We start from the raw sequence: 27,727 nt of genomic DNA on the forward strand, positions 1-27,727 counted from the left end.
TCGCTTCCCAGCTTATGGCTGCCTCTGCTGCTTAGCCAAAGGCCTTAGCCTAAGAACAGGGCCTCAGACTGTCACAGTAAGAGAAGGCCCTTACACCGGCAGACAGTGATTTCTTTCTTTTATACCTCTAGAACTAGCCAAGCGATAAGAATACACCTAAATTCTTAGAGTATAGGCCTTTACAGACAGGCCTGAATATCTTTATCCGAACACCCACTAGACCCCAATATCCTCCCAGAGATGGGGATGAAACACAGGAGTCCTGGCTCTCAGTCCCCTTTCCCCACATTATAACCCACTAGACCTCATTCCTCTTCCAGAGCTAGACTCAGTGCTGACGCACATCTGGAGCTCAGCAGTGAGCTGGAGCATAGACAGAAAAGACATGGGGTTTGGGTTGTATTTTCTAAAGGGGATCCAGGCTGATATAGGGAGTTCTGACCTGCTGTCTGGATTTAGGTGGCTGGGTCTGGATGGGAGCCAGCACCCCTTAGAGGGGAAAGGCTCCAGATCCATTCCCTATAACTCCCTCTTGGGGGGTTTCCCTTACAGCTGCTGCTATGCTGGGACTTCTTCCCGCGGTCCCCTGCCTCCTCCCCCTGTCCCTGCCGGGCCCCAGCTCTGGCTTGGAGGATGATGGCACCGTGGTGCTCACCACCAGCGGCCCCATCCGGGGCAAGCGCCTCCAGGCTGGCTCCGGCACAGTGACGGCCTTTCTGGGCATCCCCTATGCTGAGCCCCCCGTGGGGGCCTTGCGCTTCCAGAAACCACTTCCCCACCAGCCCTGGAGCCAAGTCCTGGAGGCCACCAGCTTCGGCAACACCTGCCCCCAGCCTCAACTTACTGATTACCCTGAGACCGAAACATGGACACCCAAAACGCCACAGTCCGAGGACTGCCTCTTCCTCAACGTCTGGGTGCCCCATCCCCGGCCCCTCACATCGGCCCCCATCCTCGTCTGGATCCATGGTGGGGGGTTCTTCTCAGGTGCAGCCTCACTCGACGTCTATGATGGCCGCTTCTTAGCTGCCACCGAGAACCTGATCATGGCTTCCATGAACTACCGGCTGGGGGCGCTGGGTTTCCTGTCCCTGCCCCTGGCCGCCCCGGGGAACGTCGGCCTATGGGACCAGCGACTGGTGATGCGCTGGCTGCAGGACAATGCAGCCGCCTTCGGAGTGGATCTGGCCCATTTCCTGCTCTTCGGCCAGGGCACTGGGGCTGCGTCAGTCGGCTTCCACCTCCTCTCTCCACGGAGCCAGCCCCTCTTCACCCGCGCCATTCTGCTGAGTGGAGCCCCGAATGCACCATGGGCTTTGGATTTCGCTTGAGGAGGCCAAGAAGAGAGGCCGGAGGCTGGGCCAGCTGCTTGGCTGCACTGATAACGATGACATGGCCCTGGTGGGCTGCCTGCAGGAGAAGGAACCCGGGGAGTTCCCCAAACACGAGTTCTCCGTCTTGCACCGCAAGGAGCTGCTGGGGCTGCCCTTTGTGCCGACACCAGATGGGGATTTCCTCCCTGATACACCACCAAGACTTATGCAGGCTCAGCAGAGCCACCCTATACCAATCGGGGCTGGCTTCACTGCCAACGAAGGCTCCTATATATTAATATTTGGTGCTCCCGGACTCAACCTGGAGAACGCCAGCTCCATCGGCTGGGAGGAGCTGCTGCAGGTGGTGAGGCTGATGGTTCCAGGAGCCCCGGAAGAGGCTGTCCGGGCTGTGGCACTGTGGTACAGCCAGGAGGGGAAGGGGCAGGGCGAGGCACGCTACCGATGGGCCATGGATCAAATTACTGGTGACTACCTATTTGTGTGCCCGGTAGCCGAGCTGGCTAGTCGGGAAGCAGAGCCTGGCAATCCTGTGTACGCCTACTACTTCACCCACCGCACCAGCAGCTTGTCTACACCTGAATGGAGGGGGGTGCCACACGGCTCTGCGTTTCCCTACGTGTTCGGGACCCTGGCATCTGTAGGAGGAGCCAACCACACGCACACGGAGGCTGAGGTGGCGCTGAGCCACATGGGAATGCGGCACTTTGCAGAGTTTGCCAGCAGCGGGTAAGGGAATCCCCCACAATCCATCTGTAACTCTTTGGCCAGGTATCCACAACATCCAGGAAGACCCGCTCAATGCCATGTCAAAGAAGGGGTCCCTTAGAACAATAGTAAATCTATTTGGTTGAAGCCCCTGACCTAGAGCTGAACTTACTTCAATGAAATAAAAGCTAAATCCCCTGGTTCCAGGTTAGGGTTAATTCCCTTCTTCCCTCATCCAAATGTCAGCAATCCTACGAATTCTCATTCAAAGACACAAGGTTTTTTACCTAGTAGTCAGTGCTTTCAAAACTCTGCCTGTCCTTTCCCAGCCCTGCCACACAAACTCAGGGGATGTCTCTGCTATGGAGACTGTACAGGCATATGTACCTCCACCCGTCACGTAGATACAGCCTGCAGCAGCAAAAGGGGTTGCTCCAGAACTGGAGGAACATCGCTTGCCCAAAATCAGGAGCTACCTTAACAAAAGCATCTTTCCTTCAACATAACTGCAGCTAACCTAGGGGTAGGTCAGCACAGCTGTGGCAGTCAGGGGGGTGGTTTTGTCACCTCTCTGACGGAGACAAATGTGGCCATTTAAGATTTAAGCGTATACCTGGGCTTAGATACAAAGACTTGTGCCCTTGCACCGGAAATAAGCCAGCAAGACTCCAATACAAATATCTTCAGCCTTCTGCCTGTTGGTTCGCACCACCCAGCTTGGGCCCAGTAATTCCCAGACTAGGGGAGTGAAGGCAGCTGTGAAAATTAAAAAAAAAAAATAAAAAAAAATCCAACATATGGAAGACAGGGAAAGTTGATAGTAATGAATATAAATCAGACTTTAGGAACTGAAGAGAACTGATAACACAATGCTCCCTTCTGGCCTTGGAGTCTATGAATCTAGGGAAGGCCACTTGCTAACCCCGCCCCCATGCATTCTCACACTTGCCACCTTCTTCCCCTTCCCGCAGCCAACGTGACACAGACCGTGAGTGTCAAACATGAAGAAATCCCTGGCGGGCGCTGCATGGAGCACCTGGGACGTCTATGCAAATTACACCTGCGGGCTGGCGGGAGCCTCATCCCACTTCCCCATGTACCCACAGGGGGAGCCGGGAAGCTGCGTATGCATTTAGCCCATCAGCAGACAGAAAGGCCGACTCTGGTCCCTCTCTTCACCTCCAGAGGGAGCCAAAGAGCCGCTCTTCCCACAGGCTGCCACTGCCATCTTTGTTACAGGCAACGTCCCTGCTACTTCCCAGGCTTCAGACAGAGGGAGGCCATCTTAACTCAGGGCAGCCTCTCGCTTCTGGCTCCTTAAGAACAATGGCAGGTGGTGGCCATCTTTCCTAGGGACAGCCTAGATGGCACATGCAAGGACTGTATGAAAATGGCAGCCAACTCAGGGCAATCATATTGTAACTTCAGTCTCATCCAGCACAGTGGGAGATGGTGGCCATTTTTGATTAGGGCAGTTCAGTTTGGAAGGACGAGTCAATCTAAAGAAAGGACATATGGTGATTTTGGACCATCTTCCAGTGCAGATCCTCCTATCTGTGCCCCCTTGTTCCCTAACACCCCTGTGACTTTCCCTGTCCCCTCATGTTACTCCACTCCCCACATTGCCTCTTCCTACATCTGTGAGCACAAAGGATGCCCATCTTCCCTGGGGGAAGCCTGGCTTCAGTCCCTTTGGAAACAATGGGGAACAGTGGCCATCTTTCCTAGGGGCAATCTCACTTTGCAAAGGGCTGTAGGCCAATGGCAGCCATCATGACTCATGGCAGACTGTGGCTTCAATGTCATCAAGATCAATGGGAGACAGTGGCCATCTTTAGCCTGTAGCCTCACCCCATATGAGACAAACAAGAGGAAGTGACCATCTTAACTAAGGGCAGCCTGTGGCTTCATGCTCATTGGGAACAAAAGCGGATGGGAGCTATTTAGGAAAGGGGTCAAATTTTTCAAGTTGGCTGCTAATCACCCCTGCACCTGGGATGTCAAGCTCCAGTTGGAGTTTGTTACCCTCTCTGCCAAGTCCAGGTACAAACCTCTGTGTGGCATGTTGAATTTTCCCCCAGGACTCCTTTGGGGTTGAGGGACAGAGGGAAGCAGTGGCCCCGCTACGACCCCACAAAGCAGAACTTTGAGCACATCAGCATGGAGCCACCCAAGGTCGAGAAGATATCGCCCGCCCGGCGCTGCGGTTTCTTGGAATCAATGCTCGCAGATGAGCATCAGTGGAGTCAGAGGATGGCAGCCCTAGAGGAGAAAGGCCTTATGTTCCCATCCCCCTGAGTCAGTCACTCCCCACACCTTCGACCTGGATTGGAGATGGCACCCCCTAAAGGGGAGATACCCATTTCCATGGGATCTTCTGGCCTCCTAGAGTTGCCCCATTCTCCTGCCTGGGGTAGATCTCAATTATCCTAGGGACACCAGAACCCATCTGCTATAGGGAGCCTCAGGTTCTACCCCATCTTCACTTGCTCAGCCACTCTGGGAAGGAGGATGGCACCCGTGTTTCCTGTACCCCCACTTCCAGTGGAGGAGGCTTGAACTCAGAAGGGGATCCCCATCACGGTGAATGGGGATGGAGGGAGGGATCCAAGGATAGTGGGGGCAAGGGGCAGGTGGCCCAAAATGGGAAAAGGGGCAATGACAGAAAGAAACACAGCCGGCTCTGGGGAGAGGCGTGACTGCTGTGTAACTGTGTAGCACAGGAAGTGAAGGAGAATCCCATATCCACTGGGAATCTTTTGTGCCAGGGGAGCTCTTAGGGGTGGCAAAACAGAGCCTTGCACATTGGACACCGGAGTTCACAGATGCTGGGAAACATGGAAAATCGAGCAGCACAGCATCCCCTACTGCTAAAATGTAGCACTGGGAGGAGCACTGACTGTGGAAGGACAGCCAACTCCAGAACCCCCCATGTCGCTCTTTGCAGCATAGCGCCCCCTAGCGCAAGGGGAATAGCACTGACTGTAGGGGGCGAGCGTCCCATACTGAGCCCATCCAGCACCTGGTTTCCCCTGCAGGTCTCCCCTCCCGTTTACAAGTAGACCAAACGCTACATAGTCTGAGCTCATCCCCACTGCTGTTAACCTCACTCGCTGTGTGTCCTGCAGGAGCAGACCCAGGACGTGCCCAGCACAGGGAGCAGTGAATGAAGACTTGAGCAATTACAATCCCCTCACAGAGGGAACATTCCCTGCAGACAAGAGCATCCAGTTCCTGTTAGCACCTGCTAATTCACTGATGAGGATCCTCCTAATAAACCTCCTTGGGCCATGGATTGGCCCTCCCTCTGCAATCCCTCCACCCCCAGTGCATTAAAGCATATTCAGTCTGGAGACATGTTATCTGTCTGATGATTAGCTGCTCCTGAGCAGGGGGGATAGTGTGTGTGTTGGGGGTTGGGTTGGGAGTTAAGTGTTGTGATAATGAGGGACACCGATTACATTGGTGGTGGGGCTAAATGATCCTCTGGGGTTTGAACAGGCAAATGATGAAACCCAGAGATCACACTGTGCATCCAGAGCCAGATATGGAACCCAAAAGTCCGGACACCCAGCCTCCCCTGGTCTAGCCAACTAGACCCCAATCCCCTCACGGAACTGGGATCGAACCCAGGCATCTTGGCTTCCAGCTCACATTTGTCTAATCCACTAAACCCTACTCTCATCTCTAACCTGGGGATAACACCCAGGAGTCCTAACTCTCAGCCCCCCTCTGCTCTAACCACTAGAACCCACTCCCCTCCCAGTCCTTAGGAGAGAACCCAGGAGTCATGAATTCCATCCTCTGTGCTCTAACCCACTAGACCCCAGTCCCCTCCGTGATGGTGCTCAGTGTACAGTGAGAAAGAACCATACATACCAGGGAATCTAAGGAAATCAGTGGTTTATTGATGACACTTGTGGGCCATTATACAAGCCACAGAGACAGGTTCTTGCCCAATCAGCTGGAAGTGTACAGAAAGGAGATTAAGTGGGTTTAGGGACAGAAAGAGCTCCACAGACATACACAGCCCCCCTCGCCATGACCACTTCCCTGCACAGATCCCCTCTGGGAGCAGGGACTCTGTGGTACAATCAGCCCCCAGCCTCCCTGCTCAGGAGCTGGAGGGGTTTGAGACAGGGGGGCTGGACTGAGCCTCCACAACTCGCTATGCACCGACGGGAATGATCAACACTGGAACCAGAGCCACCCAAAGACCCCATGTCCCTTTCCCCATTCCCATGAGCCAGACAGTTCCCTGCAGTCTGTGGGGCTGGATGGCAGCCAGCAGCCCCTAGAGGGGAAAGGCTCATATCCCATCACCTACTCAGTCTCCTAGTAGCTAGAGCTGGTGGTGCAGACCCCCAGAGCATATGCTTTCCAGAGTGCAGGGAAAGAGGCTCAAACACTCCCGAGAGGGACGGGGGACCCCCGTATACTGACGTGTACAGAGGGCAGGGAAAGAGGCTCAGACCCTCTGAGAAGGGCAAGCCCCCCAGATCCCGACTTCCAGCATGCCCCATGGCTCAGCTCTGCTCAGCTCCCAGTTGAGGAAGCATCACACCATTTCTGTCATCATCTGCTGGTGCCTTTAGGATTATTTCTCCAGCTCTGACAGGGTGAGTGGGGCTCTGCAGACAGGTGGTGAGGTCATAGGGTTACCACCTGCATAGGCAAGGAAGGAAGCAGAATTGGGGCTGGCTCAGGCCTAAGTTTAGGGGTCTGAAGTTGGCTAAGGTTGGTAGGGGCTTGAGGAGAGGGTTAGCATGGGCCCCTTCCCCTCCACAGCCCAAAGCTGTTCTCATGCGAGGGTGAAAGGAGCTCGGCAGCTCAGGACAGCCCTGCCCTCTCCTTCCCCCGCCCCTCCAGTGAGCAATGGGGTCATGTCTGCTCCTGCCCCCTGCCCCCTGCCTGGGAAGGGGCACTGGGGGATGAAGAGCCCCTGGAGCTGCCCCCTCCCGGGCTGCAAGCGGGGGTCCCTGATGCAGCCCCCCCCCAGCCCTGGGGGTGGGGGTTGAAGAATCCCAGGAGCAGCAGAGCTGAGGCTGGGGGACAGGACGGATGGGATCAGGGGCTGGGTGGGGATGGAACTGATGGGGGCACTGGAGAGACAGGATGGGTGGGGAAGTTTGGGGGAGCAGCAGGAATAGCTGGGCAGGGTGGTGGGAAGAAACCAGGGGCCACAACCGCCTGACCCAATCGATTTGCGATCCTTGGCCAGACTGATTTTCGAACGCGCACACACGGGAGGGGTGGGGGGGGAGTTCAAAAATCAAAAGACAGACCAGGGAAAACCAGAAGATGAGCTGTTGCTTTTTTAAAATATTATTTTGGGGACGATCTCATGATTTACGGGGTGGGGGAGGGGTCTGACTTGAATTCCTACGTTTGGCAATGTGGACCCCTGCCCCACACACGTCCCGGAGCTGGAGGCTGAGAATCTGCCCCCTCCACACACACACGCCCATAGCTGCTCCACCCAACAACCCTTCTGCTCCCAGCCTCTGCCATAAGAGGCACCGCCCAGAATCACTTCCCCCACCCCAGCCAGCCTCTTGAAGTTACCCATCTCCCCATCTTCCCCCTGCCCATTTACATGGCATCACCTGCTTCTAAATGGTCTGGGTGAGACCACCTAAGGCAGACGCCATCCTGGGACCCAAGAACAGAGGCAGCCCCCCGTGTCCTGAGCTAAACACTGTGTGATAGTGCAGAAATGGGGGGGTGGGGGGGGCTGAATCATTAATTCAGTTTTCAGAGTAGCAGCCGTGTTAGTCTGTATTCGCAAAAAGAAAAGGAGGACTTGTGGCACCTTAGAGACTAACCAATGTATTTGAGCATAAGCTTTCGTGAGCGACAGCTCACTTCGTCGGATGCATTCAGTGGAAAATACAGTGGGGAGATTTATATACACACAGAACATGAAAGAATGGGTGTTACCATACACACTGTACGGAGAGTGATCACTTAAGATGAGCTATTACCAGCAGGAGAGTGTGGGGGGAGGTGAAGGGGGAAGAAAACCTTTTGTAGTGATAATCAAGGTGGGCCATTTCCAGCAGTTAACAAGAACGTCTGAGGAACGGGGGCGGGGGGGGGGGGAAATAGTTTTACTTTGTGTAATGACTCATCCACTCCCAGTCTCTATTCAAGCCTAAGTTAATTGTATCCAGTTTGCAAATTAATTCCAATTCAGCAGTCTCTCGCTGGAGTCTGTTTTTGAAGTCTTTTTGTTGTAATATTGTAACTTTTAGGTCAGAGATCGAGTCACACTAGTCCTCTGGCAGCTGTCCCCCAGCAGATAACAGCCCTACCACTGCTGCAAGCTAAGATAGCTCTCTTTTCAGTCCAAGTGACAGCTCTTTGCTGTGGCGCTGAAGGTCCTGGATTCTCTCCCAGCTGGTGATCATGGGGGTTTGTGTGTAAATGAAGGCACATAAGGGAGGGTGAATGGGGGTGTCTCAGACTCACATTCGATGACTGTGATGTCGCTGCAGAACTGGCCCAGCCCAGCGGTGCAGGCATCCCCCTTTGGCATGCGGCCAACCTGGGGGATCACAATGGCACACTCCCGGCACTGCAGGCCCCCCACAGCAGGGTGCAAATGGACACAGAGAAGGAGACAGAGAGATGGGCGGAGTAGGGGGAGATAGAGAGATGCAGGGAGAGAGAGAGGTGGTGCCCATCTGTGTGCAGTCCCCCTGCAGCCTGCACAGGCCTGTGGGGTATACACTGTACCAGAATCCCCCCTGCTGGCCATAGGGGCCAAGCCAGCCAAAGCTGTCCCCAAGTCTCTGCGCAGGCCGAGCCATGACATCCCCTCCTCCAGATCTACCCCCCGACATGAGACACAGCATGGCAGAGGCTGCATGGAGCAGAGCCTGGGCCACTCCGGGCTTCTCTGGGTCACTGTCTGGCAGATGTTGGGCCAGGGAGAGACAATTCCCCGGTGCAGAGAGACGACAGCTTCCTGGTGTAAATAGTGTTCAGGAGGCACACCGCCAGTTCTGAGGCCTGGGAACACCCCGGGCAGGAATTTCCCAGGGAGGAATGATGTAGGGAAAGGGCCAGTGGTTGGTTTGGATCAACTGGAGAACAAACAGGATGGAGATACATTAAATTAGCAACAGGAGAAAAACTAACGTGACACCTACTCATTCCTGACCCACAGCACCCGGCTATACGCTCACACTCCTGAGCTCCCCTATTCCCCGGAGCTCTGCCGATGTCCCTGAGTCCTGACCCATAGCATCCTGCTACCCCAGCTCTAGGCTCCTCCACCCCATACTCCACAACTCTGCGAATGCCCCTCAGGCCTGACCCACAGCATCCTGCTATTCCAGCTCTGCTGATGTGTTTCAATCTCAGCCTGCAGCCCCCTGCTATACCAGCCCTGGGCTGCCCCCCATCTCCTCCCATAGCTCTGCCATTTCCCCTCAGTCCCACCCCACAGCGCTGCCCCTCCTCTGCTACCACACCAGATATCCAAGTGACATTTTTTGATGTAACATGCACTCAGCTGTGACTCATCCAACTCAGGTCCACAGTGACCAACCTGTGACCAATGCTGGCAACTAGAAATAACAAAACTCCTATAGTGATTACTAAGAGAAGCAACCCAGGGAACTTAGGGCAATTTCAGACCCAGGAGGAACAAACATTTCCACAGCTCTCACTAATGATCGTGACGCAACCATGTGTTGTCAAAACCAGGATCTTGCCTGGAGCGGCTCTCACCAGCGAATGCAGAATGGGTAGGATTTCAAAGGAGCCCGACAGAAGTCAGCAGATATGACAGGGAGCACTGTAGGGGTGCTGTACCTGACAATCAGCACTGTCCCCAATGTCCCAGTGTGCCACTAGGGGGCGCGATGCTGCAGGACAGTCTGCCTTGCACATGAGAAATAACTACACTTGGAATGAACCGATTTTTAACGGTAAATGTCTGTCGACATCGCCTCCATGGTAAACAGGTGCAAAAAATATTTCCACCGATAATCGTGGAAATTTACAGGTAGGCCAAGTAAGAAGAAACATAGAAATGTGGGACTGGAAGGGGCCTTGAGAAGTCATCAAGTCCAGCCCCCTGTGCTGAGGTAGGACCAAATAAACCTAGACCGTCCCTGACAGGTCTTTGTCCAGTCTGTCCTTAAAAACCTCCAGTGAGAGATTTCATAACCTCAGCTGGAGGTCTGTTCCAGAGTTTAATTCCCCTGCTGCTTGAGCACACCGTAGATTTAAGGCTATTGACTTTGTATAGGTTGTCGTTTGACGTTGACCACTTGTGTTTCAACAGTTTAGAAGGCTTTACCTTTTTGAATCCCCGCATCCACTGTCATTAAATAATTACTGTTTGACACAACACCCTGTACCTTTGTGGAAAATTTTTAATGGATAGAAATAGAAAAACCTGGTTAAAGATAAAGATCGATATTCTCTGTCAACATTTTTTGTTTAAATCGAATTCAGCCAAAGTAATAAATAAGCAAATCACTGTCCCTGCTTTGTCTTTCAACATCCCCTAGCACTTTCACTCATTGGTAGGGTATGAACCCCGGTCTCCTGGCTAAATACCCCCTTTATATATTCCATTCTGCCTGCCCCTCTAAAATCCACTTCTGCTTTATTTGGACACAGGATTCCCCATTGGCTTCCTGGTACCCAGCTGCCCCACCCCAGAGGTGGCTGCCTCTCAGTGCTGGGCAATGGAATTGGAACAGTCTATTGTGCAGCTGTTATCGGCTGTCCCACCCCAGAGGTGGCTGCAATTCAGGGATCACAGCCCTTCCGTCCCTAGAAATCTCAGGCTTAAGGTTAAGATTTTGGCACAGGGATTTTTATTAAAATTCACGGGCAGTAGATGGGCAATAAACCATAAATCATGGAAGTCGAAGCCCTGTGCTGTGGGGACTGACTGCCGAACCCCCACTGGCCATGGGGGACTGACAGCCGGAGCCCCACTGGCTGCAGGGGGGGCTGAAGCATTGGCCCCACCTGCCACGATGGGTTGACAGAGCATCATTGGCTGGGGCTGAAGCGGAAGTCACGGAGCTCTGTTAAAGTCATGGAATCCATGACCTCCGTAACCAAATCATATCCTTACTCATGCTGTTTACCCGCCCTGGATCTCTGTTTCCAAAGCCCTTGGCTCCAGCCCAACAGTGCCATCCGGTTGGCCCAGATCCCCCTCCCACTGTGTTTGCAGAGCCGACCTGAGGATAAATATGCTCCGATGGCTGGTTGCCGTTCTCAGCATCTGTGAGGCATCCAGTCAGCTTCAGCACCAGCCAATACCCTTCGCACTCAGCACGAAACCCTGCAAGGGCCACGAAGCCGCGACTGCACCAAGGAGAGAAGCAAGTGAGTCTGAGCTGCCTGGGTCCCACCAGCTCCAACATGGGAGAGATAAGGTGCCCTGCCCGAGAGCCAGATCTCACCCCTAGGGCTATGATCATCTCACAGCATTCTTTATCAATGTCACTGCAGAGGTGCAGGGTGTGGGGGGGAATCTGATCAGTCACAGAAATGGAGGGAGCGGGTGGCCATGGGGATGGAGAGTCAGCTCACCCCCCTGCCCCCACACTCACCCCCCCACACACACACACGCCCTGCAGCAGCTGCTGGGTCCAGTTCCCCCACTCCGGGCGTTGGGACCTGGTACACAGGGTCACCGTAGATGGAGACAGAGGGGCAGGTGGACCAAACCTGAGCAGCACTGCAGCCCCCTGTGCCAGGTTGTGACACCACTCGATTTGGGGGAGTTTCATGGACTTTAGTCAAATTCATGGTTTCCATCCCCTCCGTAGCCTTGCTCGCAGCTGCTGGGCTCAGGGGTACAATTCCTGCAGACGTCATGCAAGGCAACCGGGCAGGACTCCTGGCTTCTATCCCCAGCTCTGGGAGGGGAGTGGGGATTAGTGGTTAGAGTAGGGGGATGGGATGGGAGGCAGGACTCCTGGGTTCTAGTCCCAGCTGTAGGAGGGGAGTTGGGTCTAGCTGTTGGAGCAGGGTGGGTTGAGAGTCAGGACTCCTGGGTTCTCTCCTTGGCACCAGGAGGGGAGTGGAGTCTAGTGGGTTAGAGCCAGGTGCGGGGCTGGGAGCCAGGACTCCTGGGTTCTATCCTCAGCTCAGGCAAGGAGTGTGTAGATGCCTGTCCCAGCCTGTTAAACTTTGTCCCTGGCAGGAAGGGGCCTCTTGACTGCAGTGGGAAACACAGCAAAGTGCACTGACACGGAGCTGGGGCCTCCGGAGTGCTGTGGCGGGGACAGACCAGAGGGTTGTAACAGGAGCTCCCTCCTACTGTCTGTATTTGGATGGCTGGCGATGGATGGGCGACAGAACCCCTATCCCGTTCCTTGTGGCAATGCTATTCCCGCCTGTGAATTATATTTACACACACAGCCAGATGAGGCAAGGAAAGTAAAGGCTCCACTCTTTTCAAACCTGCCCCTCTCGGCGACATTCGACTCTTCTTCCCCCTGGCTCTTCTTCACTTTTCTGCTCTCCTCCATCTACTTTCACTCCTCTGTACGGCACCAACTCAGTTGACCACAACACCTCGTTGGTTAACCTGTCTATCCTAACCCCCTGAGGCAGGCTGCACTCATTTCTTGAGCACCCCCTTGCTGCCCCAGCGTGGTACTGCCACTCTCTTTGGCTCCCCCCGCCCCCTGAGCAGGCTGCCAGCCTACTTCCATGGGTCTTCTGTGGCTCAGCCCTCTGGCCAGGCTACACAATCCAGAGCCTCCTTCTGGGGTGCAACGAATTCAGAATAGAGAAGTTTCTTGCCCTTCAGGGCCAGTTATGAACAAAATAGTTTCTTGCCCTTCTGTCACATTCCGGGGTGCGATCCAGACCAGTGGGGGGCTGTGTCACCACATCCCCTGCAACCTGGGGGGCCTTTTGCTGCTGTAGCTCCCAACCTGGGTCCCTCACAATTCGCCTGCCAGCATGCATGTCACACCCTGAGTGTCCATGTATAGCCACAGCCCTGGTCCAGCAATCCTGACCCCCGCAGCCTGTCCACAAACATCAGCCACACTCTGGGTTCCACCAGCCTGGGTTACTACTTGCAGAGTGACCCCAACACACTCCTAGTCCTGGATTTTCCCCAAAAAACATGTGTTCTGCACTGTCCAGCCCTCTCCTGTACAGTCCAGGTATATCAGATCCATTGCTCCTCTAAGGGGATCAACATATAACAGCCTGCTACCTTAAAGGGAGTTACCCAAATGATCCACAACACTGGGTGAGTTTCAATTAAAGAATCAAACAAGTTTATCTAACTACAAAGAGACAGATTTTAAGTGATGAGGCATGAAGTCAGGAATGGCTACAACAAAGATAAGACACTTTCTAAACGTAACAAACTAGACTCAGGTCAAGGTGAAGTCCCTTACCACATCTGTTCAGTACATTGCTGACCAGACTCTCAGGCCAGGATCTGTTCCCAAAGCCCGATGGCTGTTTCTTTTGTCTTCTTAGATGAAAAGAGAGAGATGGATAGGGAGAGATACCATTGGGGTGTTTTTGCCCCTCGCTTTTATAGTTCAGTCACCCTCTGAAATGCATTTTTCTGAGCAAAACCCCTAGAAAATTTCTTTCCAACTGAGAGCAAGGAGGCATGGAGTCTGGGAGTGGGGGAAGGAGGTTTCATGCTGTTGCTTGCTAAGATCAGGTCTGTTTGTTCTTGCCCCCCACCCCACTCCACTTCCTTACCAAAGAATGGCCAGTTGACAGGTGATGGCCCATCAGCTTTGATGACACCTGGCTGGGGTGTCACCTTGTCCTTTATCCTTGAGAAACAGGTTTACCCCCTCCCCAGACTTGTCTGAAAAACACCGGATTTCAGCTTATGTTCATAACTTTACACAGAATGTTGTTATACACATTTCACCATGACGTTATTGACCAGGGAGGTATTCATTTTCAAATGATACCTCACACGGCATATTTTGCACAAAGGTTATTGCAATAGCGTGAAGGGTGTGAATGCAGGGGTGTATTCCGTCACACCTTCTGGGTTAAATCCCCTCTCAGGGACTGAATCAGCGGGGCTCCTTCTGAACACCAGCCACTGATGGTGGCCCAGCCTGGGCTGCACTCAACTTGTGGGCTCACTCCACTAACTCCAACCAAGAACTGTCAAGCTAGCAGCCAGTAGGTCCTTTAATTTCAGCCTGCTGGGTCTTGATTGGCCCTTGCTAATCCCCAATCCTTCTAGCTGCTGGAGGACCGGGTGTCCAAAATGGCTGCCAGCTGGGAGGTCTAATATTCACTGCTCTTTTCCTCTCAGAAAGCTGTTTCCTGGGCCAGGGTGCAGCAGAGTAGCAGGGCCTCCAGCCTGGGCCACCCTCCACAGGCCCTTGTTAACAACCTTCTTGTGCGTAAATCACAATAAGTAACCTAAACCAATGCACTTTTACTTCTCCTGCTAATCTTGAATTACACCTAGCCCATCTCTGCCTTGCTCTTACACATCCACGCACCCGCCAGGTGTTCTGACCTTCCAACAGTTGTTATACTTCTTACTGCTCTGTTTCTGTGGTTTGCTTCTTCATGCCCAGCTGGCGTTAACAGCTCCCTCCTGACCCTCAGCTTCATCCTGCTATATTCACAGCCCAAGGATTTTACAGGTCAGACACACAAGCCAGTTATTGGATGTGCAAACGGTCGCAGCAAAGTCAAAAGTGCTGTATTATCAAAATCACATGCAAAAGCAAAAATTCCTGTATATTTTCTTATACTGTTATATATATAATATTCATGCCTCTTGCATTATTTAGTATATATTTGACTAACACAATTCATAACACAGTTCTCCAACACATCCCTTCCAGCTGCTGCTATGCTGGGACTCCTCCACGTGGTTCCCTCCCTGCTCCTTCTCTCCCTGCCGGGCCCCAGCTCTGGCTCCGATGACGACGGCACCGTGGTGCTCACCACCAGCGGCCCCATCCGGGGCAAGCGCCTCCCAGCCGGTTCTGGCACAGTGACAGCTTTCCTGGGCATCCCCTACGCCGAGCCCCCCGTGGGGGCCTTGCGCTTCCAGAAACCACTTCCCCACCAGCCCTGGAGCCACGTCCTGCAGGCCACCGGCTTCGGCAAGGCCTGCCACCAGCCTCCGCTTACTAGTTACCCCGATGCCGAAATTTTCTTCGTCAGTATGCCACAGTCCGAGGACTGCCTCTTCCTCAACGTCTGGGTGCCCCATCCCCGGCCTCCCGTGCCGGCCCCCGTCCTTATCTGGATCCACGGCGGGGGGTTTTATATGGGTGCAACCTCTGTAGAGCTCCACAGTGGCCGCTTCTTAGCCGCCACCGAGAACGTGATCGTGGCCTCCATGAACTACCGGCTGGGGGCGCTGGGCTTCCTGTCCCTGCCCCCGGCCGCCCCGGGGAACGCCGGCCTGTGGGACCAGCGACTGGCGATGCGCTGGCTGCGGGACAACGTGGCCGCCTTCGGTGGGGACCCAGCCCGCGTGATGCTCTTCGGCCAGAGCGCCGGGGCTGCGTCAGTCGGCTTCCACCTCCTCTCCGCGGGGAGCCGGCCCCTCTTCGCCCGTGTCGCGATGCAGAGCGGAGCCCCGACAGCACCGTGGGCTTGGATTTCCCCCGCGAAGGCCAAGCGGAGGGGCCGGAGGCTGGGCCAGCTGCTGGGCTGCACTGCTGGTGACGACACGGCCCTGGTGGGCTGCCTGCAGGGGAAGGAACCCGGGGAGTTCCCCAAACACCAGTTCTCCGTCTTGCAGTACCCGGATCTGATCGGGACGTCCTTTGGGCCAACACCAGATGGGGATTTCCTCCCTGATACACCACCAAGGCTACTCCAGGCCCAGCATGACCAGCCTATAATACCCATCCTGACTGGCATCACTGCCAACGAAGGCTCCTACTTGCTAAGGGACAGTGTCCACAGCTTCAACCTGGAGAATGCCAGCTCCATCGGGTGGCATGAGCTGCTGAAGCTGGTGAGGCTGATAGTGCCAGAGGCACCAGAAAAGGCCGTCCAGGACATGGCACAGCAGTACAGCCAGGAGGGGGAGGAGCAGGGAGAGGCACAGTACCGATGGGCCATGGAACAAATCTTTGGTGACTATTCCGTTGTGTGCCCGGTAGCCGAGGTGGCTGGGCGAGAGGCGGAGGCTGGCAATCCCGTGTATGCCTACTACTTCACCCACCGCAGCAGCGGTTTGTCTTCACCTGAGTGGACGGGGGTGCCACACAGCTCTGATCTGCTCTTTACGTTTGGGACCCTGGCGTCCGTGAGAGGAGCCAACTACACGCACGCGGAGGCTGAGGTGGGGCTGAGCCGCAGGGTGATGCAGTACTGGTCAGAATTCGCCAGGAGCGGGTAAGGGAATTCCCCAGAATCCTCTTGTGCCCCTGAGCCAGACCATGAGAGCCGCTGTAACCCTTTGGCCAGGTGAACACAACATCCAGGAAGACCCGGCTCAATGCCATGGCAAGAAGGCGTCTCTGTGAAAAACAGTTAATCTATTTGGTGGAAGCCCCTGACCTAGAGCTGAACTTACTTCGGGGACGTAAAATCTGAGCCCCCTGATTCCTGGTTAGGGATAATTGCCTTCTTCCCTTATCAGGAGGTCGGTGATCCCATGAAAACACCTGCTCTCATTAAAGGAAACATGTTTTTTAGCTAGTAGCCCATGATCTCAGAACTCTGCCTGCCCTTTCCCAGCCCTGCCACACAAACTCAGGGGATGTCTATGCTACGAAGACCATATAATCATGGCTCCGGCACTGTAGCTAGACCGGAGTCACCCCATAGTGTAGACACAGCCTACCTCAAGGGAAGGGGATTTTCCATCGGTGTAGGAACAGCGCCTCCCACAGCCACAACCACTGCATTCGCAGCACCATCCTTCTACCGACACTGGGAGTTGGGTCAGCACAGCTTCCTCAGTCAGCTATGGCAGACTAACTTTTAGGGCTTAGATAACGGAAAACAGTGGCCATCGTTCATGGGTGGCACGTGAACCGCTGGCTGGGGGAGGCTAGCCCCCCCAGCCCTGCCCCTTCAACCCAAGGCCGTGCCCCTTCTGCACCCCCCACTGGAGCCCACAGCTCCCCCAGCCTATGATACCCACCACCCATGCCGTCGTTCCGAGGAGCAGTCTCACTTTATACAATGGCTGTAGGCCAATGGCAGCCATCATAACCTAGGGCAGCCTGTGGCTTCAATCTTGAGAACAACTGGAGACAGCAGCCATCTTTATAAAGGGCAACCTGTGGCATCACCCCATATGAGGAGACGGGAGGTAGCCACCATCTTAACAGAGGGCAGCCTGCAGCTTCACTCTCCTTAAGAACAACAAAGGATGGTAGCCATTTTGGAAAAGGGCTAGACTTTGCAACTTTAATGACCCCTTGGTCTGGGATGTCAGATTCCAGCAGAAGCATGTTCCCATCCCTGCCCAGGCCTGGTACTAACCTTTGTGGGGCGTGTTTCCTCCCAGGAATCCCACAGGGGCAGGGAACAGCAGGGAGCAGTGGCCCCACTATGACCCCACGGAGCAGAACTTCTTCCGCATTGGCATGGAGCCGCCCCAGGTCAAGGGGCCATCGCCTGCCCGGCACTGCAAGTTCTTGGCGTGGCTGACCAGAATGCAGCCGAACACCAAAGGTGAGCAGCAGTGGGGTGAGAAGACAGCAGCTGTAGAGGGGAAAGGCCCTGTGACCCCCCCCCACCCCTCTGAGCCAGCCAGTCCCCCCTCCGCACTGGGCCTCGATCAGAGCCAGCGCCCCCAAAGGGGAAGGGCCTCATATCTGAGTCCCCTTACCCCATGGGGACATTGGATGTCACACCTCCACGGTGTGTCTTCCCAAGAGTCAAAACTTGCTTGCGCGCTAAAGAACTTTGGAAGACTACATAACAGCGCCACCTAGTGGTGCTTCCTCTTTGGCCTTTTTCTTCTCTTCCTATCCCCCCAAAAGCGTGATTTTGTCCCCGGAGTGAGGGTGCCCTCCCTTTCCCCGCCCCATGATTCATTCGCCGGTGTCTTGTCTCCTGAGTTAACTTCAAATCCTCATGCGGATGCCGTACATAAGTGAGGCTTCGGTTACTGGGGCACCGAGATAGACAGGTGAATAAGCCATCCTTTGTCCGGCAGAACTCTACTTTTCCCTTGGTCTCCAAAACATATTTTTAGTACTTAAACACAGCTCCTTAAACATCCCCCGTACATACCTCTCGCAATGATTACAGGGCTTGGGATCACAGAAGCTTCACATGGCAGAGTTTATGGACAAATACCGTGACAGCAGGGTGTTAGGTGTAGTGAGTTTCTCAGGCCTGTCAGAAGTGGCTGTCACAGACAGTAAAATATTTGCCAGCTGGGACCAGCTCTGTGTCAGCATGACAGGATGGATCCAAAAACAGAGGGGGCTGGGGGCCAGTAAGGGCGAGGAAGAGAAAGAAGGTGATGAAAGAATGAAATGCAGCTGGGTTCTGGGGAGGGGCCTGGCCGCTGTGTAACAAGGGAATGAAGGAGAAACCAATAGACACTGGGAATCCTGTGTGCCACTGGCCTCTTATGGGAGGCAGAACAGAACTTTCCATGTTGGACACTGGCGTTCACAGCTACTTGGAAACACGGGAACTCCAGCAGGACAGCATCCCCTACTGGTAGAATGTAGCATTGTGGTCTGAACGGACTGCGAGGGGACAGTGCCCCCTACTGAGTCCCCACCCTGCTCCCTGCAGCACAGCGCCCCCTAGGGCCACACCAGGGTCAGCACTGCCTGCGAGGGGACAGTGCCCCCTACTGAGCCCCCGCCCTGCTCCCTGCAGCACAGCGCCCCCTAGGGCCACACCAGGGTCAGCACTGCCTGCGGGGGGACAGCGCCCCCTACTGAGCCCCCGCCCTGCTCCCTGCAGCACAGCGCCCCCTAGGGCCACACCAGGGTCAGCACTGCCTGCGGGGGGACAGCGCCCCCTACTGAGCCCCCGCCCTGCTCCCTGCAGCACAGCGCCCCCTAGGGCCACACCAGGGTCAGCACTGCCTGCGAGGGGACAGTGCCCCCTACTGAGCCCCCGCCCTGCTCCCTGCAGCACAGCGCCCCCTAGGGCCACACCAGGGTCAGCACTGCCTGCGGGGGGACAGCGCCCCCTACTGAGCCCCTGCCCTGCTCCCTGCAGCACAGCGCCCCCTAGGGCCACACCAGGGTCAGCACTGCCTGCGAGGGGACAGTGCCCCCTACTGGGCCCCCTCCCTACTCCCTGCAGCACAGCGCCCCCTAGGGCCACACCAGGGTCAGCACTGCCTGCGGGGGGACAGCGCCCCCTACTGAGCCCCCGCCCTGCTCCCTGCAGCACAGCGCCCCCTAGGGCCACACCAGGGTCAGCACTGCCTGCGGGGGGACAGCGCCCCCTACTGAGCCCCCGCCCTGCTCCCTGCAGCACAGCGCCCCCTAGGGCCACACCAGGGTCAGCACTGCCTGCGAGGCGACAGTGCCCCCTACTGAGCCCCCGCCCTGCTCCCTGCAGCACAGCGCCCCCTCGGGCCACACCAGCGTCAGCACTGCCTGCGAGGGGACAGTGCCCCCTACTGAGCCCCCGCCCTGCTCCCTGCAGCACAGCCCCCCCTCGGGCCACACCAGGGTCAGCACTGCCTGCGAGGGGACAGTGCCCCCTACTGAGCCCCTCCTTCCAGCACCTAGGCTTCGGCTGCAGGTTTCCCATCCCGCTTTCAGCCAGACCAAACCCTGCTCAGGCTGAGTTTATCCCCACTGCTGTTAACCCCCCTCGCTGTGTATCCCACAGGTCAACGCTGAAGAAGTCGGGGGATCAGGAAGCAGCGCATGAGGAACTGAGCAATTACAATTCCCCTGCTGGGGGGACCCGACCTTCTTGCAGATGAGAGCTTCCACTTCCTGTTAGCACCTGCGGCAGCTGCTGATTTATTAATCCCACCACTGATAAACCCCTCGGGCATCGCCGGACTAAACCGACCCCTGCAGCCTCCCGGTGCATTAAAGCATATTCAGTCTACAGACACTGCCCTGATGGTTTTTCGCCTTCCTCTGTAGCATGGGGCACGGGTCACTTGCTGGAGGATTCTCTGCTCCTTGAGGTCTTTAAACTACAATTTGAGGACTTCAATAGCACAGATATAGGTGTGAGGTTTTTTTTGTAGGAGTGGTGGGTGAAATTCTGTGGCCTGCGTTGTGCAGGAGGTCAGACTAGATGATCATAATGGTCCCTTCTGACCTAAATATCTATGAATCTATGAATCTATGATGTGCGAGATTGGTTAGCTGCTCCTAAGCAGTGGGGAGGGAGAGCGAGAGAGCGTGTGTGTTGGGGGCTGGGAGGTCTGTGTCGAGATAACAGGGGGCACAGATTGCACGGGGAGGTGAATGATGCTCTGGGGTTTCGACAGACAGTTGATGAAGCCCAGAGATCACACTCCCAATCCAGAGCCAGAAATAGAACCCAGGAGTCCTGGCTCCCAGCCTGTCCTGCTCTAACCACTAGACCCCCACGCCCCTCCCAGAGCTGGGGATAGAACCCAGGAGTCCAGGGTCTCATCCCTCTGCTCTAACCCCTAGACCCCACTCCTGTCTATGCTGGTGCTCAGTGGACAGTGGGGAAGAGCTGGAGTCTCAAAAAATCAGTGTTTTATTGACGACAAGTTGCAGGCCATTATACAAGACAAGCCACAGGGACAGTTCCTGCCTGGCCAGTTGTCACCCCGCACATGCCAGGGATGTGGTGGAGGCTTCTTTGTATCCCAATATACAGAGACAGGGGCCGGAAGGGGAAAGGCCCCATGTCCCACTCCCCACCGCCCCGGGGCCTGGATTCTATATTTGCCATTGCTCCCAGGAGATGCATTTCCAAGCAGGGTTTGATGCGCCGAACCTGGCTCTCCAGTGCAGACGTCAGCTCACGCATGCACGAGTTACACGCAGCGTGGTTGAAACCTTTGAAGCCCTAACCCTCTCCCCGATCCTTCCCCCCAAGCTGCTGGAGCAGGGAGTCGATCCTTCACCCCAATTGCCACTGGGGCGGCCACTCTGCCATGTACTGCCTGGGGCAGACAACATATTCCCCAAGGTCTTTCCAATGAGGCCTGCCCCCCACCACTCCCCCCCAGCATCAATGAACCCCCGACGCTTCCCACCCCCCCACTAAGTCATGGGAGGTGAACTCAGCCTTCCCAGCTCCTATGCAAGTCCATGACTCCTAAACCATTACGTTACCTTCCTGTGTGCTCAATGGCTGCTGTGCCCCACCCCAGAGGCGGCTACATCTCGGTGCCGAGGGAGCAATGCCCGAGCAGCACTGCTGGGTGGATGTGATTCGTTGCCCCACCCCAGAGGTGGCTGCATTTCAGCCGGCGGAGCCTTTCCACTGTGCCTCGAAGCCTTCGGCCTTTGTCCTGGACTCGCTCCGGCTGGCCCATGCCCCCCTTCTCCCTGCATGAGCTGAGCTCAGCAAGGTCACTGCTCTCCGGATCAATAAACCACGGGGGCCGTAAGTCTCTGGGTTGGAGCCGTCCAGTCGGATCCATCATCCCCCATTCACTGAACCGTGAGCCGCAGCGAGAGCCACGAAGCGGCGACTGCACTGGGGGGACGGACAGGTGAGTCTGTGCTGCTGCTGGTCCCCCTAGCTCCAAGACGGGGAGAAAGGGTCAAGGGAGGGAATGATGCGGCATCGGGGGCTGGATCTGCGATCTGCCCTGAGAATTACCTGTCCAATACACCATTTCTCAGACCCCACACCAAGAGCTGGGGATAGAACCCAGGAGTCCTCTTTCCAGCCCCCCCTCCCCGCTCTAACCACTAGACCCCACTTCCCTCCCAGAGCCAGGGATAGAACCCAGAAGTCCTGACTCCCAGTCCCCCTCTCCCCCCCGCTCTAACCGCTAGACCCCACTTCCCTCCCAGAGCCAGGGATAGAACCCAGGAGTCCTGACTCCCAGCCCCCACTGCTCCGAGATCCCACTCCCCTCTTTGCTCGTGCTCAATGGACATCAAGGAAAAGCCGTATTCTCCGGGGTGCCCATGAAAATCAGTGGTTTCTTGATGACAGTTGCAGGTCCTTATACAATACAAGCCGCAGGGACAGGTTCCTTCCCCGGCCAGATGGCAGTGCACATGACAGTCACCCCACACACACAGGTGGATGAGTCTTCTTTCTACCCCAATATACGGAGACAGGGGCAGGGGGATCTGGGCCGGGATCAGAGCCAGCATCCCCTGGAGGGGAAAGGCCCCATGTCTCATTCCCTGCCCCCGAACCCAGCCAGTCCCCGACCTTGGGTCTGGATTCTATATTTCCCGTTGCTCCCAGGAGATGCATTTCCAAGGAGGGTTTGATGCTCCGAACCTGCCTCTTCAGTTCTGACTCCCAGCCCCCATTGTCTAACCCACTAGGCCCCACTCCCCTGCCAGAGTTCGGGCTAGAACCCAGGAAGGCCGACCCCCCAACCCACTAGATCCTGTGCCCATCCACACAGACGCTGCAGCTTCCTCCCCAGGTCTGGACCACCTATTTGTGTTAAGGAAAAGTTAGCACATGTGACTCCATTTTGGTTTGGGGCCCACCATTGTTTAAATGCCAGCACATCATACACCAGGAGGAGTAATCCTTAGATATTGAATCCCTGTGAAAATCCTCCTCCTTGTCTCCAGCCTGCCTTGACTCCCAGTATCTGGTTTTTGTCAGTCTCTAACTCCCTGTCTCTTGGCCTTGATGTGAGGCCTCCCATCCTGATAATAAAAGTTACTGATGCATGGCTTTAGGACCATGCTGTGTAATTAACATACTGGTATAGCACAAGGAATGCACCAAGCAGGGATAGGTGGTAGATAAGACAAGGGTTTGTTTATTGGCTAAGGTTTCCGATGCACGAGGGCAACATGCTTTGCTAAAAGGTATATAACCTTTGTATAATCTGCATTCAGGGTCCCCTCCTGGCTAGCAGGGGGGCACCACGCTCGAGCGTAATAAACTTAGTGTCTTTTGGGAACTCTGCAGTTGTGGACTTTGTTTCTGTGCCTCAGCCTAGATTCGAACTGTGCGTGTCCTATCAGGTATAATTCGCAGCACTGGTGTGCGTGACCTATCAGGTATAATTCGCAGCATTTGTGTGCATGTCCTACCAGGTGTAATTCGTAACATTTGTCACTGTCCCCCCATTCCCTCTGCCCTGTCTTGTTCTTCTGTTCTCTGCTGCCTTGGTCAGTGTCTCGGGTCTCACAGCTCAGGGGTACAATTTGTGTAGCCACTGTGTGAGATGACCATGAGCCGGACTCCTGGGTTCTATCCCCACCTCTGGCAAGGGAGTGGGGTCTCGTGGGTTAGAGCAGTGGGGGCTGGGAGTCAGGACTCCTGGGTTCTATCCCCAGCTCTGGGAGGGGAGTGGAGTCTAGGGGGTTAGAGATGGGCAAGATGGGGTCTACCGGTAGGGGAGTGTGATGGTCGCCCTCCTGTCCAGACGTGTTCTCCCAGGGCAGGAAGGGCGCTCTCACCTGCAGTGAGGTGAAGGACATACCATAGTGAGCTCAGCAAAAGACTCAGTGTGCCAGGGTGACTGACCGGCAGGGCTGTATTTGCTCAAGGGGCTCAAGGACAGCAAAGGAAACTTCCTGCCCCCATCTATTGGTGGAGGGCTTGGATCAGATGAGGACTGGCAATGGCTGAAGGGGAAAGGCCCTATGGCTCTTCCCCTGTAACTCCCTCTGGTGGGGTGTTTCCCTTCCAGCTGCCGCAATGCTGGGACTCCTCCCCTGCCTGCTCCTTCTCTCCCTGCCGGGCCCCAGCTCTGGCTCCGATGACGACGGCACCGTGGTGCTCACCACCAGCGGCCCCATCCGGGGCAAGCGCCTCCCAGCCGGCTCCAGCTCAGTAACAGCCTTCCTGGGCATCCCCTACGCCGAGCCCCCCGTGGGGGCCTTGCGCTTCCAGAAACCACTTCCCCACCAGCCCTGGAGCCACGTCCAGGAAGCCACCGACTTCGGCAATGCCTGCCACCAGCCTCTGTTTACTGGTATCCCTGAGGCTGAGGTCTGGTCACCCAAAACACCGCTGTCTGAGGACTGCCTCTTCCTCAACGTCTGGGTGCCCCATCCCCGGCCCAACGGGACAGCCCCTGTCCTCGTCTGGATCCACGGTGGGGGGTACATTTCTGGCTCTGCCTCTCTCAGCGTCTATGATGGGCGCTTCTTAGCCGCTACCGAGAAGGTGATCGTGGCCTCCATGAACTACCGGCTGGGGGCGCTGGGCTTCCTGTCCCTGCCCCCGGCCGCCCCGGGGAACGCCGGCCTGTGGGACCAGCGACTGGCGATGCGCTGGCTGCGGGACAACGCGGCCGCCTTCGGTGGGGACCCGGCCCGCGTGATGCTCTTCGGCGTGAGCGCCGGTGGTTCCTCAGTCGGCTTCCACCTCCTCTCCGCGGGGAGCCGGCCCCTCTTCGCCCGTGCTGTGCTACAGAGCGGAGCAGCCACCGCACCGTGGGCTTGGATTTCACTTAAGGGGGCCAGGGAGAGGGGCCGGAGGCTGGGCCAGCTGCTGGGCTGCACCGATGGTGACGACACCGCCCTGGTGGGCTGCCTGCTGGAGAAGGAACCCGGGGAGTTCCCCAAACACGATAACTCCATCTTGCGCAGCAAGGAGATGCTGGTGATGGTCTTTGTGCCAACACCAGATGGGGATTTCCTCCCTGATACACCATCAAGGCTGCTGAGGGCTGGGCAGAGCCAGCCTATGCCCATCCTGACCGGGTTCACCGCCAATGAAGGCAGCTACATGTTAAAATTCAGTCCTCTTGACTTCAGCCTGGAGAACATCAGCCACATCGGCTGGGAGGAGCTGCTGCAGGTGGTGAGGCTGACAGTGCCAGGGGCCCCAGAAGAGGCCATCCAGATCGTGGCACGGCGGTACATCCAGGAGAGGCAAGATGAGGCACGATACTTATGGGCCATGGATCAATCCACCGGTGACCACCTCTTTGTGTGCCCGGTAGCTGAGGTGGCTGAGCAAGAGGCGGAGGCCGGCAGTCCTGTGTACACCTACTACTTCACTCACCGCAGTCCCAGCTTGTCTTTACCAGAGTGGATGGGGGTGCCGCACAGCTCCGAGGTGCCCTACCTCTTCGGGACCCTGACGGCCATGTGGGGCGCCAACTACACTCTCACGGAGGCCGAGACCGGGCTGAGCCGCAGGGTGATGCGGTACTGGGCGGAGTTTGCCAGGAGCGGGTAAGGGAATCCCCCAGAATCCTCTCATGCCCCCTGAATCCTAACAGCCCAAAAAGCAGCCCCAGTGATCAAACCAGAACAGTGAGTGGCCCCCTTGAGCCAGTTGTCCACAACGTGGTCTGACAGCCAAGTCTAGGAAGAGTTCCTTTTTAAATATAGAAAACCAGTTCAACTTCCACCCCCGGCTAGAGGAAGAACTAAATTTTTATGAGGGAGACAAAATTTTAAACATGATGATTCACAGTTAGTAACAGCCCCTTTCCTTTTTCACATAGGAATTTTGAAAACACAACAACACAATTGCATTCCTGCAGGAAAATTAGCAGCTTAGAAAACAGTTTCTCTTCCCTTGCCTAACCCCAACAATAGCAAAACTACAAACCGCAACACCCAAAAACCACCACCACCGCAAATGTTTTTGTTCTTGGCTCCTGACTACCCAAAGTGAGTCCACTGACTCCCAGATTAGGGCTAGCCACTTTCCCCATTATCAAACCACCACGAGTTCTCACACTTGCCACCCCATTCGCATCTCTCCAGCCACCTGGCCAAGGTGACACAGATTGTGAGCATCAAATACAGGGAACCCCCCAACTGTGCAGCTTTGGGCATTGCATGGCACTCCTTAGACATCTATGCAAATTATACCTGGAGCCCCTCCCTCTTCTCTATTTACTCAAAGTGGGAGCCAGGAAGCTGCATATGCAAATCAGCTCAGCAGCAGGTAGAAAGGCGGCCTCCATTACCCCACTTCACCTCCAGAGGGAGCCAAAGAGCTGCTGTTACTACAGGCCAGCCGAGCCGTCTTCGCTACAGGCAATCTCACTGCTACTTGCCTAGGAGGCAGGCAGAAGGAGGCCATCTTAACTGTGGGCAGCCTCTGGCTTCTCTCACTCTAGGAACAATAAGAGGTGATTGCCATCTTTTCTATAATCAGCCCGCCCTGCAAGTCCTGTAGGCGAATGGCAGCCATCATAACTCAGGACAGCCAGTGGCTTCAATCCCATTGAGAACATTAGAAGGAACTGGCCATCTTTAGTTAGGGAAGCACATGGCTTTCTCCTCTTTGGAAGGACAAGAGACAGCAGACATCTTAACTGAGGGCAAACTGTGGCTTCAGCCTCCTTCCCAGCCCAGATCTGTGCCCCCATGTTTCCCCACCACTGCAGTGTCCTTCCCTCTGCCTCTATGTTGCTCTGCTCCCCACACTGCCTACCCTATGTCTGAGAGCACAAAAGGAAAGCCATCTTCACTGAGGGCAGCATGTGGCTTCAGTCTCATAGAGAACAATGGCACCATGAGTATTAGTCCATTTGAGAAGAACAGGAGGCTGCAGCCATCTTCACTGAGGGTGGCCATTTTGGAAAGGGGCCAGACTTTGCGGGTTGACTCCCAATGACTCCTGCATCTGGGATGTCAGACTCCAGCTGGAGCACATTCCCATCCCCACCCAGGTCCAGTATTAACTTCCACGGGACGTGTTGAATTTTCCCCCAGGAACCCTACAGGGTCAGAGGGCAGCGAGGAGCAGTGGCCCCTCTACAACTCCAAGGAGCAGAACTTCGTCCGCATCAGCACAGAGCCGCTCCAGGTCAAGGGAACATCGCCCACCCGGCACTGCGGCTTCTTAGCATCGGTGCTCAAAGAGAAGCCAAGCCCCACAGGTGAGCATCAGTAGAGTAAGAGGATTGCAGTGTTACAGGGGAAAGGCCTCATGTCACATTCCCCATCCCCCTGAAGCAGCCAGTGCCCCCATCCTGGGGCCAGATTGGAGCTGGCACGCCTTATAGGGAAAATTCCCTGTGTGCCATTCCCTGCCCTCCCAAGCCAGCCAATCCCCTAGATCTGAGGATGGATTACAGCTGACGTCCCCTAGAGGGGAAAAGCCTTGTGTCCCATTTGCTGCTTTTTATGTGAACATGGGATGATCCTCTGGCCTTCTAGAGGGTCAGACACCTGTGGGGAGTTCTCTCATCCCCTGAAGTCACCAGAACCCACGTGCTGTGGGGCAGCCCCAAACTCAAGCACAGTTTGTGGTTGTTTGGGCCTTTTCAGTGGGAGAATGACATCTGCATTTCCTCCCCCAGCTGAGACCCACAGAACTGCTGAACCCGCAAGGAAGAGGGAACACGAGGAAGAGAAGGAGAACTGAGCCCCATGAGGAAGCCAGGACCTGCAGCATCAAATCCCAGATGCCTACCACCAGCTGAGCAAAGGGAGTAATTTGCTCAGCTGGAAGTCAGTAGACGGCTGCTGTAGTAATTCATCTGGCCACTAGATGGAGATACGAAAAGGAGTACTTTTAGCACCTTAGAGACTAACAAATTTATTTGAGCATAAGTTTTCATGAGCTACAGCTCACTTCATCGGTTGCATCCGATGCTCAAATAAATTTATTAGTCTCTAAGGTGCCACAAGTCCTTTTCTTTCTCCAGCCATGTTTCCTTGCAGTATGTC

The 27,727-nt window shown here is 55.5% G+C and overlaps 2 protein-coding genes and 1 pseudogene across 2 annotated transcripts; all 3 read left to right on the forward strand.

The window, feature by feature from the left end:
- The first annotated feature begins 560 nt into the window (after positions 1 to 560).
- On the forward strand, positions 561 to 5,208 carry LOC144274591 (acetylcholinesterase-like). The gene is given in 4 exon segments (XM_077833510.1): positions 561 to 1,316; positions 1,318 to 2,063; positions 4,124 to 4,267; positions 5,166 to 5,208. Coding segments are annotated over 4 exon segments (1,689 nt in total).
- Positions 5,209 to 14,889: 9,681 nt separating this feature from the next.
- LOC144274165 (acetylcholinesterase pseudogene) lies at positions 14,890 to 19,834 on the forward strand (annotated as a pseudogene).
- A 3,949-nt stretch (positions 19,835 to 23,783) lies between these two features.
- Positions 23,784 to 27,422, forward strand: LOC144274590 (acetylcholinesterase-like). The gene is made up of 3 exons (XM_077833509.1): positions 23,784 to 25,270; positions 26,768 to 26,934; positions 27,358 to 27,422. The coding sequence occupies exons 1-3, from the start codon at positions 23,784 to 23,786 to the stop codon at positions 27,420 to 27,422; spliced, it is 1,719 nt and encodes a 572-aa protein (XP_077689635.1).
- The last annotated feature ends 305 nt before the right edge of the window (positions 27,423 to 27,727 follow it).

This window comes from Eretmochelys imbricata, chromosome 14 (assembly GCF_965152235.1).
Source record: "Eretmochelys imbricata isolate rEreImb1 chromosome 14, rEreImb1.hap1, whole genome shotgun sequence".
NCBI classification, from domain to species: Eukaryota; Metazoa; Chordata; order Testudines; family Cheloniidae; genus Eretmochelys; species Eretmochelys imbricata.